Source organism: Pseudorca crassidens, chromosome X (genome assembly GCF_039906515.1).
Source record: "Pseudorca crassidens isolate mPseCra1 chromosome X, mPseCra1.hap1, whole genome shotgun sequence".
In the NCBI taxonomy this organism is placed as follows: domain Eukaryota; kingdom Metazoa; phylum Chordata; class Mammalia; order Artiodactyla; family Delphinidae; genus Pseudorca; species Pseudorca crassidens.
Genome location: NC_090317.1, coordinates 134,715,858 through 134,735,076, shown reverse-complemented (window position 1 = coordinate 134,735,076; position 19,219 = coordinate 134,715,858). Strand labels below are relative to the sequence as shown.

The 19,219-nt window shown below is 62.1% G+C and overlaps 1 protein-coding gene and 1 pseudogene across 4 annotated transcripts; both read right to left on the bottom strand.

The window, feature by feature from the left end:
- Positions 1-1,740: 1,740 nt before the first annotated feature.
- LOC137217479 (phosphoethanolamine/phosphocholine phosphatase-like) lies at positions 1,741-6,101 on the bottom strand (annotated as a pseudogene).
- A 640-nt stretch (positions 6,102-6,741) lies between these two features.
- LOC137217478 (putative GTP-binding protein 6) lies at positions 6,742-18,776 on the bottom strand. Of its 4 annotated transcripts, none has more exons than XM_067724379.1 (10): positions 18,398-18,776; positions 13,687-13,824; positions 13,062-13,132; positions 12,804-12,934; positions 12,407-12,477; positions 11,102-11,260; positions 9,478-9,686; positions 7,885-8,033; positions 7,415-7,567; positions 6,742-7,225 (listed from the first exon to the last, which is right to left on the bottom strand). In XM_067724379.1, exons 1-10 carry the CDS (start codon positions 18,759-18,761, stop codon positions 7,072-7,074), a joined length of 1,599 nt encoding a protein of 532 aa, XP_067580480.1. In that variant the 5' UTR covers positions 18,762-18,776; the 3' UTR covers positions 6,742-7,071. The 4 variants fall into 4 exon arrangements, with proteins under 4 accessions (XP_067580480.1, XP_067580481.1, XP_067580479.1 ...); XM_067724380.1 differs by having other exon boundaries at positions 6,742-7,119; XM_067724378.1 differs by lacking the exons at positions 6,742-7,225; positions 7,415-7,567; positions 7,885-8,033 and adding an exon at positions 8,436-8,930 and having other exon boundaries at positions 8,989-9,686.
- Positions 18,777-19,219: the final 443 nt, after the last annotated feature.

The window sequence follows — 19,219 nt, the reverse complement described above, 5'->3', positions numbered from 1 at the left end:
CCCATGTCCTCGGTGCTCACGGAGCCTCCACACTAGACCCCTGTGCCCCTCCGCTCTCCCATCTCCTCGGTGCTCACGGGGCCCTCCACACTAGACCCCTGTGCCCCTCCGCTCTCCCATCTCCTCAGTGCTCACTGAGCCCCCTCCACACTAGACCCCTGTGCCCCTCCGCTCTCCCATGTCCTCGGTGCTCACGGAGCCTCCACACTAGACCCCTGTGCCCCTCCGCTCTCCCATGTCCTCGGTGCTCACGGAGCCTCCACACTAGACCCCTGTGCCCCTCCGCTCTCCCATCTCCTCGGTGCTCACGGGGCCCTCCACATTAGACCCCTGTGCCCCTCCGCTCTCCCATGTCCTCGGTGCTCACGGGGCCCTCCACACTAGACCCCTGTGCCCCTCCGCTCTCCCATCTCCTCGGTGCTCACGGAGCCTCCACACTAGACCCCTGTGCCCCTCCGCTCTCCCATGTCCTCGGTGCTCACGGGGCCCTCCACACTAGACCCCTGTGCCCCTCCACTCTCCCATCTCCTCGGTGCTCACGGAGCCTCCACACTAGACCCCTGTGCCCCTCCGCTCTCCCATCTCCTCGGTGCTCACGGAGCCTCCACACTAGACCCCTGTGCCCCTCCGCTCTCCCATGTCCTCGGTGCTCACGGAGCCTCCACACTAGACCCCTGTGCCCCTCTGCAGAGGTGGGCTGCACCCTGCTCTTCTGCCTGCTGCCTGCTTTGTTGTGTATTCAGGCTTGGTTCCCCAAGCTGGGCACTCCTCCAAGAGTGGGGACCAGCTCCCTCACTTAAGTGGGGCTCTCTGAGAGCAGAGATCACCTCGCCCTCATCCCTCAGACTGCAGCGTGAGAGATCTCGCTCACCTCTGCCCCTTCACCTCCTTTACAGCTCTGAAACACCAAAAGAGGGAGGTGGGCCTTGGGTTTCCACTGGCTCTGCTTTAGAGCATCATGGCTTTCTGTTCCATACGGGAGGAGGGGGACTCAGAGGGCCCCGTCAGTGGGGCGACTTTGGTTAAGTCCCTGGTTTCTTGCTGCATAGACGAGGCTGGGGTGCGAGGAGACACCGTCGGGCTCTGTGAGGTCCCTGGCTGGCCAGACCCGAGCCCCGGGACAGTGTGCTACCTCTTTCCACCAGCAGGAGGGGACCGTTCCCTCCAGCTTTCTTTCCTGTGGGGATGCCGACAGGGTGGGGGCGGGGAGGGAGGCAAGGAGTGTAGTGTAGGGTCACAGTAGGTAAAGCGAGGTCTAGGCCTGGGACCGTCGGCAGGGAGCGCCACCTCTCTCCGCAGGGAGTCCGGTGCGGGGGAGGTCGCGGGGGGGCATTTCAGGGCCTGGGTCCCCTGGACAGAAGACTGGAGGAGGGAGGCCATGCATCCCAGGGCAACAGTTAACCGTGACGCGGCGGGACATGTTCCTTCTCTACCCTGACAGGGAACCCCGTCCTCCCAGCTGGGAGGACAAGGTTTTTGGAAACACTGCTGCCTGCTCAGTTATGCGCGCCACCCTGGTTCGGCCAGACTCCGGAATTCGCTTGCAGTGGAACTGGCGGAGGCAGCCGAGCTGGGTTAACTGCACAGATGGGGTCAGCTCCCAACTCCCTCCTCCAGTCCCCAAATGGACCACCCTGGGATTCCGAGAAATCCCGGAGGGATATACCAAAACGAAAGGGAAAAGGAGTAATAAAACTAGCTTTCTCTTTCCCGACCCCCACCGCCCCACCCTCTCCCCGCCCGGGTGCCCTCTGCAGGTCACGTCCTCAGCACCTGTTGCAGGTGTAGGCGCACTTCGGTGGAGGTTTCCCAGGGCACCACCCTGGCGCGGAAGCAGCTGGGCTCGGTCTTCTGCGCCTCCTGCATAAGGTGGTGCATGGGGTAGCGGCGGCGCGGGAAGGCCACGTCGCCGCCTGCCAGCAGCCCCATGGGGCAGAAGTCGTTGGCGCCGTCGTTCACGTAGAAAAGGCGCTCGAAGTGCACGCCGTCGTGTGCCCGCTCGCGCAGGTAGTCGCTGAGCACCTTGTGCTTGCACATGTTGGCGGGGCAGCGAGCGCAGCTGTGCGCGTGCAAGGGCCGCAGCGCCAGCAGCCCCCAAGGGTCGGGCCCCGACGGGTTGCTGAAGATGCGGCGGAACAGGCCGTGGTGGCCGGCGGCGCGCAGCACACTCTCCATGCCAAAGGTGTTGGCCTCTGAGATTAGAATAATCTCAAAGCAGGCGCCCTGCTTGGCCACAAACTGCAGCAGCTCGCCCATGCCGGGCGACAGGGGGATGGCCTCGTAGATGGCGCGCAGGTCCCGCGGCCGCACGCCCTACTCGCCCAGGTACTGGAAGACGCGCTGCATGTATTCCTGCAGAAGCCCTCGCGCTAGGTAGCACGCAGGCTCTCAGGCAGCCGCTTGCCCGCCGCGGCCCGCGCACGACAGACTCGTCGCTGTTTTCGTCCACGATGGTCTCGTCAAAGTCGAAGGTCAGGAGGAAGCGCGGCACGCCCGGCGCAGCCATCCCGCTGTCCTCTACCAGCTTTGTCCTGAGCGAGCGAATCCTTTTGTGGTCACCAAAAAGAGTCCCTCCGAGGAAAGGGGGACAGGACCTCTGAGCTTCACCTTCAGGGTGGGGAGCGGCGGCTGCAGAGGTCTGTCCTGGCTGAGTTTGGAGTGTAAAGAGTGGGAGAGCGCCTAGCTGAGGTATTTGGGCGCAGGATGGAGCAAGGGGTGCTTACGGGGATTGGAGGGGACGCCGTGTCTTATCCATCCCCGGATTTCTGGGCTCCGGCTCTCACGAGTCCCTCCAGTCCAGAGGGTCCGTGAATGATGTGCATCTGGGCCGTTCCCTCCACTTGCCCCCCACCCCATGTTACGTATTTTTAACCACAATAAAAAAAATGAATGAAGCACTGATAATACATGTCACAACGTGGATAAACATTGAAAACATTCTAAGTCAAAGAGGTCATACTGAAAAAGCCACTCATATCACAATCATCTTGTGTGCTTTAAATCCATAGCAGTTTTGAAAATGAGGGGATGGGACTTCCCTGGTGGTCCAGTGGTTAAGACTCTGCGCTCCCAATGTAGGGGGCACAGGTTTGATCCTTGGCAGGGGAACTAAAATCCCGCTTGCACAGCATGGCCAAAAAATAAAATAAACGTCATTGGCCTGGTTTTGGGTCATAGCATCGCCCTTGAACCCATCAGAGCACCCATAAGGTGTACCATGGGATTGGCTAGATGTGGATCATACGCCCATCTTCAAGGTGGGTGGAACGTAGCATCAGCCCTCTGGAACTGTTTGGACTGGAAACAGGTAAGAAGTTCCCAAAGGAAAGCTGAGGTTCTGGACTTTGGCATGCGAACAGATGCTGGCTTGGGGAAAGCAGCAGATTCAATTGCCCAGCAGCATGGTCAGCTCAGTAATTGGCCACAGAGGCTTGACGGGGACCAGACTGGCCTGAGCTGGAGGACCACAGATGCCTGCCTGGGTGTTCAGAGGTCAAGGGCTGTCCTGAGACTTGATGTCTGTTGATGCCCACTCAGATGGGACAAAGGATGCCTGCAGTCCCAGGAGGGCCCCACCAGCCCTCAGGAGGCAGCACCCGGGGGCTGGTAGGTTGCTGCACCAAGTTCTGTATAAATTCATAACATGTCCATGCAGTGACCTCAGCCAGGCCTGTGCTGGACCGGGGCTGCCCAGGCCAAGTGGGGCCAGCACTACTCTTTCCAGTTCAGATGGGAGGAGGAAACCCTGTGGACTTCTGAGGCCCTAACAACCGCTGACTGAGGTTGAGTTGGATTTGAAACAGTCAGTGACCGGAGCAGACATTTCATTCTTCTGCTATCAGGTTCCAGGACGGGGGGTAGATAACCAGCGGTCCAGGTGAACCCCACTCATGAGTGACCCAGGGCAAGTCCTGTCCATCCTAGAGGACTCAGAGGTGTGGGGTTAGGGGGGTCGTGGGCCAGTTATGCTTAACACTGACCCACTAACCCTAACGCCCAAATCTCTACTGTTAACTCCCTAACCCTAACCTCTTAATCTCTAAACCTAAACCCTAATACTCCTAGCCCCTAGCCCCTAGGTACTCGACCTTGACCTGTAGACTCCTAACCCTTACCCTGACCCTGACTCAGACCATCTAACCTAACCCTCTAACCCTGACCATCTAGCCTGCTCCCTTTAACTCTAATCCCTCCAAACCTGGCCTCAGCTGAGTGGCCCCATCCAGAGGTGAAGCAGGACCTGTCTTTGGGCCCCACGGCCTCCGCCCTCTCCTCCCCCCGGCAACCAGAAAGCCCTGGGCTGTTGGCCTCTCCTGGCAGAGGGGCAGCTGCTCGTGGTCTACCTGTGCCCACACCCCCCTCCTCGGGGGCCCTTGGCCTCTGGACTGTCTGACCTTCAGTCCACCTTCAAGAGCCCGGAGGCAAATCCGGGTGAGACGCCTGCTTCCTTGGCACAGGTGGGACCCGGTCCCCATCCTCACGGCCCGGCCAGAAAGCTCTGTGCGCACCGTCTCATGAGGCTGCCTCTCCCCAGCCAGCTGGAGGGGTCGGGAGTCAGATGGGGAACCGAAGTGTCCAGGAGGTTGGAGTGCGGAGACCGTCTCTGCAGAAGGGTCGTGGGAGGGTCTGGGTACTGGGGGGAGGGGTGGCCTTACACCTGTTCCCACCCTACACGAGCCTGATCCACCCCTCCGGGCCCCCCGAGACCCCTGCCCTCCCCCAGGCCCCGTGAGGCCCCGCCTCGTGCTCCTGCCTGGGGTGCGCTCGCTCAGCTCCCGCGGGGGCGTGTCTGGCCCCGCAGCACCTCGCCAGCACCCGAGGCAGTCGCGGGCTGAGCTCGCCTCCTCAGTCCTTGGGGAGGGGGCTTCCGTGGGTGGGGGGGACCCCAGGCAGCGGGTGAGGGGCACCAGGAGAGGAGGCCAGAGGCCAGAACCGACCCCCTACAGCCCTTGCTTGTGTCTTGCCGCCAGGGAGGAGTTGGGGGTGGACCAGACTCGAGCCGGGAGGCTGGACCTGGGAGGAGCTGGGCGGCCAAGCCCAGGGGTCCCTGGCTGACGGGGCCCCTGGGACCACGTGGGCAACCCCAGCCTGACAAACGCGTGGGCTGGACCCGGGGAGCCTGGATGCTCCCCACCCACCAGGGTCTATGCAAAGCCTCCCCTGCCTGAAGGACCCTGTAGGAACGAGACCCGCAGGGGCTGAGCAGAAGGACGGGGACAGGCCAGCAGAGCAGCTGTCGTGAGGCCCTGGCTGGCTGACCCCCTGGCCTGGTCCTCCATCGGAAAGGAGACTCTGCTCCCAGGGGCCACCCTGCAGCCCCTCCTCCTGCACCCCGTGCAAGAGGACCGGATGGGGCTGTGGTCCCGGAGCAGGACCTGGTCCCACTCTGCACTCCGCCTGCGGGGTCCCTGGAGCCAGCTCCTCTCGGATCGGGGAAACTGTCCTGCACACGTAGGCTCAGGGGCTCGCATCCCGACTGTCCCGTGCCCCACGATAACATGCGGGTGGTCCCCCCCACCCCGGGGTCCCAGGTGGGTCCTGTACACGCTGCCACAGGCGCCCAGATGGCAGCTGCAAACACAGATTAATTGTCCCCGTCCTACAGGCAGCAGTCGCACGTGGCCCCCCAGGCAGACGCCAGGACGGGCAGGGCTCATCCTTCTGGAGGCTCCAGGGAAGACTGTTTCATCCCTTTCCCAGCTCTGGAGCCACCGGATTGCTGGGGTCGGGACCCCTCTCTGCACCTCACAGCAGCATCTCCGCAGAGGCAGTTTCCTCTGAGCCCAAACTCCAGTTCTGTCCTCACACCTGCCCCGACTCTCACTTCTGCCTCCTGTTCACGGGGACCCACGGGGAGGGGGCTTGGTAGGTTCACCGGGGGGCCTCGAGGGCGGGGATTGTCTCTGGAATTAGGACGTGGACGTTGTAGAGGACAGGATTCCGCCTGCCACACTGCCCCAGGCGGAAACTCCACAGAATGGCAGTTACAGAAGCAGGCGTGGAGGGCCTGGGCGCACCAAGGACTGAGCTGGGGAGCCTGTAGAGCCGCGTGTGCACAACCGAGTCTCAGAAAACAAGGAAAGCTCACACGGACACCCTGCATCCACGCGCTTAGGAGAAGCGCAGAGACTTTTTCCAGCTGAGCTGAAAGCCTGCGACAACTCAGGAAACGGCCCTATAACGCTGAATACAGAGGTAAGGAAAAAAAGCCTTTCCTGGTGCCAAAAGGGCAAGGGAGCGCCCTTCTCATTCGCTTTCCCTTTAGAAAACCTGCAGCATAGCGTCCCGTCTCCCTGAGATGTGTGTGACTCTCTTTAAGCTGGACCCCCGGCCTGTTTGCATCCCGGGAACGTCTGTCTGGGGGCCCTGGAGCCTCTGCAAAGTGAACATCGGGAAGGGGGTCCTGCCTCACCATGAGGGAGTTTGGCCCCAGGATGTGATTCCCTGCTTGTCGACAAGATGCCCAAAGTTGTATTTTTTCCTTTGGGTAAAGACAACTAACGGGTGTGTGATGGGTGGTCCCGGCCGCCTGGCCCAGTACACGGGGAGATTCTTCCTGCTTGCTGGGCTGTCGGGAGACATTTTAATTACACCCCTGACGCTACCGTGGGGAAGGCCGAGGACTGGCAGCCATGAACACGTGGACGCAGAACGGACGGGGAAGCCGGACCTGCCTCCTTCACGGCCAGTGTTCGCAGGGCTTCTGCCGGGCGGCCGGCACGGAAGAACCGGAAAGGCTGGTTCACGAACACATGCAAAGCTTTTACTGTCTCATGGCTCAAGCACCCTGGACGGGACGTCAGCTCTCCAGACGCCCGACGGTCAACCGGAACCACTCGGAGCGCCACCATCGATGCCAGCTCCCAGCCCCACCGGCCCTCCCGCCAGGCTCACGGGGGTGTAGGGCCCACGCAGGGAGCCCGCTTCTCTCTCCCCGGCCCCCGGGGAGCTCCCCCCTCAATCCTCAGGGAGCATCCCCACCCTTGGGCTTCCTTTCAACCTGGAAAGAGCTTCCTGAACCTGCCGTAAGCTGAGTCGCTTATGATGACCTTGACATCGGCCACCCCGGCCTCAGGCCTCACATCCACCGCCTGCACCGTGGCCTCCTGATGCAGCCAGCTGGGAGGAAGACGCGTTTGGTGGTAACGGGCGGCCCCGACAGAGCCCCGAAGCCCCCAGCGAGGCGTCCCGCTTCTCGGCGGGTGGCATCGCCCACGGCCCCGGCCTGCGGGTAAGCGGCCAGCCACCTGCTCACCGCCTGAGCAGCCAGACCGGCTGCGGGGGATGCGGCTGCCCCGCGTCGCACCCGGACCCCACCTGGCGCCGCCTTCCCCGCCCAGACCCAGGGCCCCGCCCCGCGCAGCGACTGGTGGGACCCCCGCCACCCCACCCCCGCCGGGCCGGCCTGACGCACCTCAGCTGCGGCCCCGCCAGCCCCACTCGCAGCGTGAGGACCCGCCTGCTCGTGGCTCTCAGAACTGCTTCCTCCAGCCTGGCTTTCAGCTCTTCCAGCCCGAGCCCCAGGAGCGCAGACACGGCCACCGCGCCGGGTTCGGCGGGTATGTACCTGTAGGGGCGGCCGACGGCTCAGCGAGGGGGGCCGGAGCGGGGACCCCGCCCGCAGGCCCAGCCGTGACGGGCTCGGATTGTGCCGGGCGAGGACGCGGCCCCGCCGGAAGGTGAGAGGAAGGACGTGCGTGGGTCTGGGGTGCGATCTGGGCCCGCGGGGTGGCGGGTCCAAGCGCGCCGCTCGAGCGGCAGCAGGCGTGGCAGGGCACGCCTGAAAGCAGGAGCGGGGAGGCGGCCGCCCCGCCGGCGGGAGACCCGCGTGCGCCCTGGTCGCCAGCGCGAGGGTCCGGCGGCGGTGGGGCGGCAGGCGCTCACCCGGGCACCAGGTCCACCTTGTTGGGCACTTCCACCATGCAGTCCAGCAGCGGGCGCGGCAGCTGCAGGGTCCGCAGGGCCGACAGGACGCTGGCCTTCTGCAGCTCTGTCTCGGGGTGGCTCACGTCTCGCACGTGGACGATCAGATCCTGAGGACCAGAGGGGCCAGGCAGTCGGAGAGCTCGGGGCCAGCGGTGCCCGGCCCCGCTCGGGAGGACCCGCCAGGCCCACGATGGGGGCTGCGCACCGCTCTCCCTGGGGGGTGGGTGCGGCTGCCCCACGGAGGCTTGTGCCCCAAGAGGGAGGGTGGGACCTGAGGCCACAGAGCCGCTCTGCCGTGCACGGAGCCCCCCAGTGCCCCTCGTTCCGGGCCAGGCTGCCGCTCCAGGTGCACCCGGACTGAGGGGCCGCCTCGTGTCCCCGCCCCGCAGGTGCTGGCCATACGCCTGCGTGCGGCCACTTGCCCCCGTCACCAACCCCCCACCCGGTGGGTGCTGTGCTCGAGGCTCCGGGCCGCTCCACTGTTCTGTGAAACCAAGCTCACGTTCTAAAAAGGCTTCCACCCCTATTCCACACGTTTTACAGGCAGGTACCTTATGCAAAATTCAGAAGAGACAGAAAAGGAGAAAGAGCAGCTGAGGGTAGTAATTCTGCCACAGGAAGGACGTGCCCTTCACAATTTGGGGGGTTCGCTTCTGGGTTGTCTCTTTTTTTGGATGAACTTAAATTTTCTTTTAATCAGCGTTTCAGTTCAGTTCTAGATTTTCAGACACTTTTGAGGACGGTGCTGGCAGCTGCACGTGGCCCTCAGGCTCAGCTGCTGTGACCTCGAAGGTGCTGGGGCATCTGTCACCCGGAGGGCCCCGCAGCCCCTGTACCCTGAGTAAATGCCAGGGTTCACTGGCTCGGGGCCCCAGTGCAGCCAAAAGGTGCAGAGAACCCCTTCTTCATTAGCATTGCCTTCACAGCACTTACACTCGTACAGAGCACAGCTCGCTGAGGGCCAGGGATGGGGGGGATCCAGTCATCGTGAAGTTTTGTGTAATGTGACCCTGCCCCGGGATGCTGTGATGAGGGGACCCTGCCCTGTGATGCTGCGATGAGGGGACCCTGCCCCGGGATGCTGTGATGAGGGGACCCTGCCCCGTGATACTGTGATGAGGGGACCCTGTCCCGTGATGCTGTGATGAGGGGACCCTGCCCCGTGATGCTGTGATGAGGGGACCCTGCCCCGTGATGCTGTGATGAGGGGACCCTGTCCCGTGATGCTGTGATGAGGGGACCCTGCCCCGTGATGTTGGGATGAGGGGACCCTGCCCCGTGATGCTGTGATGAGGGGACCCAGGCCCGTGATGCTGTGATGAGGGGACCCTGCCCCGTGATGCTGTGATGAGGGGACCCAGGCCTGTGATGCTGTGATGAGGGGACCCTGCCCTGTGACGCTGTGATGAGGGGACCCTGTCCCGTGATGCTGTGATGAGTGTACCCAGGCTCGTGATGTTGTGATGAGGGGACCCAGGCCCATGATGTTGGGATGAGGGGACCTGCCTCCTGTTGGTGGGTATTTGAGGCGACCTGGCCCTCCACACTCACCGAATGGCCCACGTCCTCCAGGGTGGCCGAGAAGGACTCGACCAGGCTGTGGGGCAGCTGGGAGAGGAAGCCAATGGTGTCCATGTAGATGACAGTCAGCCGGGAGGGCAGCCACCCCGCGTGGGCTGTGACGTCCAGCGTGGCAAACAGCTGGTCCCGGGGCTGGATGGCGGCATCCCCTGTCAGGGCCTTGATCAACGTGGTCTTTCCTGCACGTCGGGCACAAGGGGACCATGCGTCTCAGACCCCTCCGGTCCCCCACCGACCACTGTGGACCTCGCGGCTGCCCCACACTGATCACAGGGCGCTGGAGGATGGGCAGGGGCAGGAGGTCTGTGCGCTCGGAACTCTCCGCAGGACCCATGGGACGCTGTGCCGGCTGTGCAACGACTCAGCTGCCACTGTCTAGCCTTCAGGGTAAAGTGGACCAGGGCCAGGGCAAGAGTGCTGGTGTAGACGGGAGAGATGGCATAGACAAAGACAGTGGTGACGTGCATGTGAGGTGGGCAGGCGTCCAAACAGGCGGAGGGATGGTCCCGTGGAGTAACCGAGCTGTGGTGTGGTGTCCGGGTAGACGAGGGAATGGTGGAGTAGGGGGGTGCAGTGTGTGCAGAGAGGTAGTGAGGGTGTAGACAGTGCTGTGTGTACCTGAGGAGGTCCTAGAACACCCTCCTCCACAGCCTTTCCTGACGACGTGGACACTTTCTCCACCGAGCCCAGGTTCAGGGGCAGCAGCAGTAACCGTCCAGCCCAGGGAAACCCCTGGCTACGCCTGTAAGTCCCGCCGATGGCCCACCAGGAGGTGGTGAGGGGTCCTGCCGTCGAGTAACTGGATGGCGGGGCTCGGCCTGGACGCCCCTGCTCAGTGCAGGACCCCGAACTCCCGGTCAGTGAGAGTCGGGATCAAGCCAACACTCACTGGATCCTGTGACAGTTAGCGGAGGACACGGCACCCTCTGGGGATGCAGCCAGGAGGGGCAGTTGGGATTTCCTGACACGGGTGATCTTACCTGTAGACATTTACGACTTTTCAAGCCTGGACACCCACCCCACAGCTTCCTGTGCACGTTTATGGGACATTCCCTCCCTCCTCTGGACGCAGACCGTGAGTGCCTGATAAAGGGACGGGCCCGTCACGGCGGTGCTTCCCGAGCACGTGGCGGGGCCGGGCCTCAGGGGAGCCCAGCAAGTGTTGTGGACTGAATCCCCACAGTGGAGGAAACTGGGTGCTTTCCACTTATCTCAGGGCACCTGTGACCCTAAAGGACGCCCTACACTCTGTTCCCCACGTGGAGTCCACTTGATGTGCTCGTGCAGACAAAGCTGAGGACAGACTGTGAAGTTTTCCTCAGCAACATCTGAACCACTCTGATCCCTGCAAGACCCTGTTCACTCTCAACGGACTTAAAACTGTCACTACTTCCTCGTTCTCAGAGTCTGGAGGACATCCACTAAGAGGGGCGTCAGTCCACGGCAGTCACACGGGGGGCCGCCCCGGGACGGGGCCCAAGTGCAGCCCTTCTCACTGCGGGCTAGCCCTCCATGAATACTCAGTCTCGCTGGGTTGGCAAGTGGGTCCCCCTAGCATACACCTGCCCGGCCCCGGGGAGGGCCCACTTCTCACCGCAGTTCGTGTATCCAACCACGGAGACCACAGGGAACTCCCGCCGCCTCCGCTGCTGCCCCAGGAGAAGCCTCTTCCGGCGGAGTCTGTCCAGGGCCTTCCGAATCTTCGCTTCCTTATCTTTCAGGAGGCGCTCTTGCACCTGCATGAAAGACTCTCCTAGAAACACCCGAGATGGTGAGTCAGGAGCAGACGCAAAAGGGGCAAGAGCCACGGGGTGCCTGCAGGGGACGTGGACAGGCTCACGCGTGGGGCTGCAGGGACCCCCCCTCCCCCACCCAGCCTGCTCCCCTGTACACTTGGCCCCAACACCTTCTGTTCTGAGACAGCTCTGCCCGGCGCGAGGTGGCCTTGCACTTCTGCCCTCTGAGGTCTCCTGGGCTCCCCTTTACCCAGGAGGAAGAGGCCAAGGGGAGAGCCTCAGAAGGGCCCCCATGATACCCACAGTGGGCTGAGTGGTGCCCCAAAGATGTGTCCACACCCTGACCCCCAGGACCTACAGATGGGGACTTATTAAGAAACAGGGTCTCTGCAGATGTGATGCAGTGAAGGGTCTGAGATGAGGTCCCCTGGAGGAGGGTGGCCCTACAAACAATGACAGGGTCCTTCTAAGACACAGGAGAGGAGGGACCCAGACACAGAGGAGAAGCCCCGTGAAGATGGAGGCAGAGACGGGAGGGACGCGGCCACAAGCCCAGGGACGCCTGGAGCCCCCAGAAGCTGGAAGAGGCGGGAAGGACCCTCCCCGGGAGCCTCTGGAGGGACCACAGCCCTGGGACACCTTGACCTCAGAACAGGACCTTATTTGGACAAAAGGTCTCTGCAGATGTGATGCAGTGAAGGGTCTGAGCTGAGATCCTCCTGGAGGAGGGTGGCCCTACATCCAATAACAGGGTCCTTCTAAGAGACAGAAGAGGAGAGACACAGACACAGAGGAGAAGCCCCGTGAAGACGGAGGCAGAGACGGGAGGGACGCGGCCACAAGCCCAGGGACGCCTGGAGCCCTCAGAAGCTGGAAGGGGCGGGAAGGACCCTCCCCTGGAGCCTCCAGAAGGAACCAGCCCTTATAACTCCTTGATCTGGTCTGCAGGATTCGGGGAGGATGAATGTCTGTGGTTTTAAGGCACCGGTTCGTGGTCCTTCGTTACGGCCGCACCAGGGAAACACCTTGATACCCTCCCTTTGACTGTGACCACGGACGAGGCCCCATCAGGACCTCTGAGGAACGTCGTCCCCTTTGTAGGGGTGGTGGCCACGACACGCCCCCCTTCTGAGCTCCCGGTGACAAGACGTCAGACACGGTACCTGACCCCATGATGTGGCGAGAGTCCCGTCCTCGTCCGCCCAGGTGGGCAACGTTGTTTTTCAGGTGGGACCTGGCGTGGAAATGGGTCGGCTCAGGAGACGGAAGCATGTGCCCGTGGGAGCCTGGGACAGAGCCCTGGGTGGGGAGTGGGCATCTAGACAGGAAGAACAGGCTCGCTGGGGGCCTCCCCGCCGTGTGGGCCTTCACGGGAGGGGACGGAGGGTCCCTTGCTGGGTGGCACTCCAGTGGGCCACGTGCCCTAGTAGGTGGGTTGCTTGGACATGTCCCCACTGGCCACATTCCACCCTCACCACCCTGGCAACAGTCGAGGTATAGAAAAGCAAGAAGGGGTCCAAGGAGGGTTCCATCTGCCCCGAGCCCGGGCTCTGGAGGTACCTGAGCAGGGGGAGCTCGGCCAGCGCCACCTGCAGCCGGGCCTCCTTGGTGCGGGCGTTGCAGCGGAAAATATGAAGAACCACCGTGAATCGGTCAAACACCTGCACACCCCAGGCGGCTTCCAGTTCTTTCTAGAAGATGGAGCGCGAGGGAGGGGACCTGTGGTGACCCCAGGCCCGTGGAGACCTGTGTTCTCACGGGGACACTAACCCACTCGCTCAGCCGCCGTGGGCGGGAAACAGCGAGCTTCTGAGGTACCTTGGTGGGTGCAGCCATCCTCTCCACATTCAGGAAGACGGCGGTGATTTCCGGGGACCCTCTGATTTTCTCTAGGAAAAGAGGTTGGCCTCTCAGAGGTCTGCACGCCCATGGTGTCTGTCTGGGGACCCTGCACTTCGGCCGTGTTCGCCGGACACCCCGAGTCTCTGAGCACAGTATTTGTCAAGTGTGGGTCGGGAAGGACCGGACCGGGTCCATCTTCAGGGGAGTAGATCTCACACACATGGGGGGTCCCGTGACCCCGTGGGGACTGAGTGCCCGTTAGACACAGATGGGCGGTGAGCGCCCCCCTCGGCACGTCTCCCGCTCTGAGCTGTGAGCTAGACATGGCTTTGGGACGGGGACGTTGCGATCCATGGAGGGCAGGGGTCACACGCAGGATCCCCTCCGCAGGGCACTGGGGAGGGGGGTGGGCTGGGCTGGGGCGCAGGGCTGGCGTGCGCCCGACTCTCAAAGGTCCCGCCTGTGTCCTGGGGCCTCGTTTGAATCCTGACACGGGCGTGGTGGCTTTTGCCATCTGATCCAAGTTCCTGTGAGGCCCAGAGGGACGGCCATGCTTGCTTTGTTTCTGGGAGGGTGACGGGGACACGTGTGCTGGACTCACCTGTCAGGCGCTCCAAGGTCCCTCTGCCGAAGACGAGCTTCCTGTCTGGCGTTTTGGTGGGCACCACCACCGTGTCCACCACCGACCAGCCATCCAGCGTGTGCACCAGCGCCTGTGCCTCCACCACCTGCCACTCAGCTTTGGGGAGAGACAGGCCAGTGTGAGGGTCATTTACGGCTGGGTCAGCCCCGGGCCGTGTCCAGCCCTGCCCAGGGCCCTGGGCCACGTGCCCCAGGCTGGGACGGCTTCCTGCTTCCTGCCTACACAACGGTCCCGAGAAAGCGACCCAATCAGCGTTTGCTCGAAATGCAGCTGCTCTTCTGGGTAGGTGGTCAGGAGGGGTGGACACAGGACCGGGAAGGGGAGCAGGGCCCTGAGCCGAGCAGGGACGCGGGGATGCCCCCACCCCCCGTGCTGGAATCTGGGACATCTGCCCCGTGGGGACTCATGGTCCCTTGAGACCCACTGGACAGCATCCCCTGTGAGGCTCCCAAGGGCCCATAAAACCTGCCGCCCTGCCTGCGGGGTGGGGCCCTTGCTGAGCCTGGCCCAAGAAAGGCAGCGCCCACCCAGGGCCCCGGCCGTGAACGGTGAGGGCGTGTGTGTGTGTGTGTGTGTGTGTGTGTGTGTGTCTGTGTGTGTGTGTGTCTGTGTGTGTGTGTGTGTGTGTGTGTGTCTGTGTGTGTGTGTCTGTGTCTGTGTCGGGAGAGGCAGGGCCCAGCCAGGGCAGGAGCCCAGGACACCGAGGGCACAGGCCGTGGATGGAGGGCTGTCGGGGGCCGCCCCGCCCTAGGCTCTCCTCCTGACGGTCCTTCCCGAGCAGGAAGGGGGCATGGGATAGCAGAGACTCTCCCCTGACGGACAGCAGGCAGATGGGCAGTGATGCCAACGTGTCCCGGGGCTGGGCCGGACAGGGTGGACAGGGCTGACTCAGGTCTGGAGGGGCGGTGGCCTGGAGGACAGCTCTGCGGGGCCCCGGGCGTGTTCTGTGAGATGTGGAGCGTGTACCCCAAGCCCCATGGGAGGCCGGCCCCCCATCCCGCGCCTGTGCCCCCGCCCCCTGGGAGGCCACCCTTGCACAGAATCTCAGAGCCGTGGCCCCTCTGTGGCACCGCTGCTTCGCTGTCCCCACTCCCCGGACACCTGGGTGCTGCTGTCTCTGGGGTCACCTGACCCTCCTCAGGGCACAGCCAGGACACAGGCCAGAGGCTGGGGAGTAGGGGCCAGGCAGGGTCTGAGGCCACAGATCAGGGTCCCCCCCTTCTCTGGACCGTGGTCCTCATCCTCTGGGCTGTGCGGGGGCCCCATCTTCTGGGACATGGGGGGCGGGGTCCCCCATTCTCTAGGCCAAGGGGAGGTGGTCTTCTTGGGTGTGACGCCCCATGGGCCCGCCAGCTTGTCCCACCTCCTGCACCTGCTGGTCGCTCAGGTCAGCAGGTGCTTGGTCACGCCTGACCTCCGTCCTTCAACTCCAGGTCTGACCCAGCAGTAATCCCTGCAGGTGCTGTCTCTCCTGATCGCAGGGGCCACAGCCCCAGCTCCGTGGTGAGAGCCTGCGTGGGTGCCAGCGGCCTCCCTCCTGCTGCGCTGCACAGCTGCCTGCCTGGGGGTCTGGCACCCCGCAACCCCACCCTGAAGGCCAGGGTTAGGATTCGGTGGGGACGGAAACGGAGAAGCACTAGTGCGGGTCACAGCCCAGGGGCACAGGCACCATAAGAGACCGAACCCTGATCCCAGGACCACAGAAGGCTTCCCCTCCCCCACACGTCAGCCCCTCACCACTAAGGTCTATTTACAGCAGTTCCTTTCACCTTGTGCATCACGTCTAGCTATCAAAAAAAAATTACCAGGCGCACCAAAAGGCAATCCGAAGAGACAGAGCAAGCATCAGAACCAGACGTGGCAGGGGTGTTGGAATTACTGAACCAGGAATTTAAAACAACTATGATTACCATGCCAAGAGCTCTAATGGATTTAGTAGACAGCATGCAAGAACGGACAGGCAAGGCAAGCAGAGAGATGGAAATCCCAAGAAAGAACCAAAAAGAACTGCTAGAGATCACAAGCGCTCTGGCAGAAATGACGACCGCCTCACGTGGGCCTGCTGGTAGACTGGACTTGGCAGAGAAAGGATCCTGCAGTTCAAGCATATGACAACATGGAAAATTAAAAATGTCTGCTCTGCAAATGACGTCATCGGCGGACTGAGAAGTTAAGCCACAGACCTGGGAGAAAATATGTGCAAAAAACACATCCGTAAGCGCTGGTATCCAAAATATAAAAACAATTCTTAAAGTTCAGCAATAAGAAAACAACCTACTAAAAAATGGGCCAGACACCATAACAGACACCTCACCAAAAAGATATACAGATGGCAAATGAACACAGGACAAGATGGTCCACATCCTCTGTCATCAGGGAAATGCAAACTAAAACAGCAATGAGACACCACTACACACCTATCAGAAGAGCCAAAATCCACAATCCTGACAACACGAAATGCTGACAAGCGTGTGCAGCACCCCTCCCACTCACTGCTGGGAGGGAAGCAAAATGGTACGGCCACTTCGGAAGATGCTCTGGCAGCTTCTCATAAAGCTAAACATAGTCTTACCATACAATCCGGCAATCATACTCCTTGGCATTTGCCCAAAGGATGTGAAAACTTACATCCACACAAAAACCTGCACATCGATGTTTATAGCAGCTTTATTCAAAATTGTCAAAACGGAAGCAACAAAGGTGTCCTTTAGTACATGACTAGATTAATAAACTGTGGTCCATCCAGACAATACAATATTATTCAGCGCTAAGATGAAATGAGCTGTCAGGCCATGAAAACACATGGAGGAACCTTAAATGCATATGACTAAGTGAAAGAAGCCAGTGAGAAAAGGCTACACACTGTGTGGTTCCAAGTCTATGACACTCTGGAAAAGGCACAACAATGGAGACAGTAAAAGGCCCAGTGTTTGTCAGGGGTTTAAGACGGGGAGGGAGGGATGAACGCGTGGGGCACAGAGGATTTTTAGGGCAGTGAAACGACTCTGTATGATGCTATAATGGTGGATACACGTCATCGTACATTTGCCCAAACCCACAGAATGTACAAGACCAGGAGTGAACCTTAATTAACGTAAACCGTGGACTTGGGGTGACGATGTTATGTCAACATAGGCTCGTCAGTTATAACAAATTCACCGTCTGGTGGGGATGCTGAAAACGGCAGAGGCCATCCGTTGGTGAGGGCAGCGAGTATATGTGAAAAGTCTCCATACGTTCCCCCCAATTTTGCTGTGAAACTAAAATCACCCTAAAAACAAGTTTTTAAGAAAAAAAAGGAACGAAGCACTGACACAGGCTACAACATATGTACGCCTCAGAAACATGGTGCTCAGTGAGAGAAGCCAGACACGGAAGGCCACATATCACGCACATGAAATGTCCAGGACAGGCAAATCCACGGGGACAGAAGGCCGACTCCTGCTTGCCGGGGGTTGGGTGGGGGAGAAGCAAGGGGGAGGCCTACTACTGAGGGTACAGGGTCTCCTTCCGGGGAGATGAGAATGTTGTGGAACCAGACAGAGGTGGTGGCTGCACAAGACTGTGAACGTCCTAGTTGCCCCTGAGTGGTGCCCTTCAAAGTGGTTAATCTTATGCTCTGCTAACTGTATCTCAATAAAGGTCTAAGAGGAGTAAAGGAATAAGGAGAATGCCACCCCTCAGCCCGCAATCGCGTCACTGCTCTGCTCAACCCAGAGTACCTGTGATGACCCGACTCCTTGCATGGCTGCACCACTGCAGTGACTTGGCTCTGACAGCCCCTAAACAGCCGAGGGGCAGCGGTCCCAGGAGGGCCCAGGACGTGCTCCCTCAGGAGCCCTAACCCTGGACACTGTCCCTATTCATCCGTGGGGTCCGTCTCCCCAGGCCATCCAGGACCACCCTGGTGAGACGGCCCCGTCTCCGCCCCCGTCCGTCCGCCTTCCTGCTGGGTTCTGAACACAGCACTCAGGTCAGGCGGCGGGCTCCTGCCCGGCGTGTTTGCTGTCTTCCCAGCACGACCGGGGCGGGTACAGTGGGGTTGCTGATGCCCGAGGGCCATGGAGGCAGGTCCCAGGCGTCTCAGGGGCTCAGCCGGGTTCACGGTTTCTGCTACAAAGGGCGTGTGGACACGCTTGTGCACAACCTTCGGGCGTAGTACTCAGCGTTACACAGTGAAAGCGGGTCAACAAGGGCTTAAAGCTGAGCGACACACCCCATGCAAACCGGCGTTAGTTGTTGCATTCTCTTCCTTTACAGATGGGGAGGCTGCGCGGGGCAGAAGGGGCCGAGCGACAACCTGGGGCGCGTCCGAAAGGGGAAGGGGCCCCGGACCCGCTATGTGCACGCGGGAAGGCGCCCCAGCCCAGAATTAGGATTTCCAGGCCCGCTGCAGGGGTGCGGCTGCCGGGAGCGGGTCGGGTGGGGGCAGTCCAGCTCTCGGAGTCCCGCTCCCAGAAGCCACGCCACAAGGGCTCCAGCCCTCAGAGTCACGCCCCCAAAACCACGCCCCTTCAGCCCGCCCATTCAGAAGCCCCGCCCTTCGGCAGCTCAGCCCAGAGCGCCAGAACTCGAAACCCGCCCCCGGCGTCCCCGCCCTTTAAGTTCCGGGACTCGGCGCTCTTCACGGCTCTCCCCCCCATCAGTCCGCGGCCACAGTCACGGTCACCTCGGGTCCCCGGCGGCTTCCCGGGCCCCCACTTGACGTCAGGGTGAACCAAGCACACGCGCTGGGTCCCCGCCGGCAGCAAAGGGTCCCTCCTCAGCAGCTCCTCCTCCTCCTCCTCCTCCTCCTCCGCAGCTTCTGGTTCCTCCTCACCCTCCTTTCCTCCAGTCCGACTTCTCCGGCCATCTGCACGTGGTCCCCGCCCCCCACCCCCTCGCCCCTCCGGGCACCCCAGGCCCCCTCGGAAGGCGGCGAGCGCACGCTCCGGGCAGGGCGACAGCGGCGGCGCGGCCCTCGGAGCCCCGCAGCCGCGAGCCACGCGAAAGAGCCAGGACCCCGGGCGGACGGCGGCTCGCACGGCCCACATACCGCAAGCGCTCCTACGCAACAGGGCGGGGCCTCAGGGGCGTGCTCCCGTGCAGGCTGCCCATTGGCCGTCCGGGTCACGTGCTCGCCGCCGCCTGATTGGTGCGCGCGGTCCGGGCCGGGAGGCCGGTCTGGGACACCGCAGCCTGGGCACACGTTTCTCTCTGCTGCGGATGCTCTAGGCGGCTTCCCAAGGCACGTAGTGCCGGAGCAGGGCCAGACCGGGCACCCAACCCAGTGGGCGCTCCCCCACGCTCGCCACCTCCCCGCACCCCGGTCAGGCCTCTGCGCAGGGTCGGGGTGCGGTCCTGGGGATCAGTCCCGTCCTCCGGAACCCCGAACTCTGCCTTGGTGGATCCGAGTGTGGCTCCAGGGGTCCCAGACCCTGCCTTGGTGGAGGTCCGAGGGCGGCCCCCGGAGCCCCAAACGCTGCCTTAATGGTCCGAGTGCAGCCCTGGG

Bases quoted from the DNA above. Each gene is read 5' to 3' on its own strand.
- LOC137217478 (XM_067724376.1), bottom strand. From the start codon at position 18,761: ATGTGGGCCGTGCGAGCCGCCGTCCGCCCGGGGTCCTGGCTCTTTCGC. The intron at 13,133-13,686 runs GTGAGTCCAGCA...CTCTTTTCCTAG, and splicing joins GACCTTGGAGCGCCTGACAG to AGAAAATCAGAGGGTCCCCG. The intron at 12,935-13,061 runs GTACCTCAGAAG...TCCATCTTCTAG, and splicing joins GGATGGCTGCACCCACCAAG to AAAGAACTGGAAGCCGCCTG.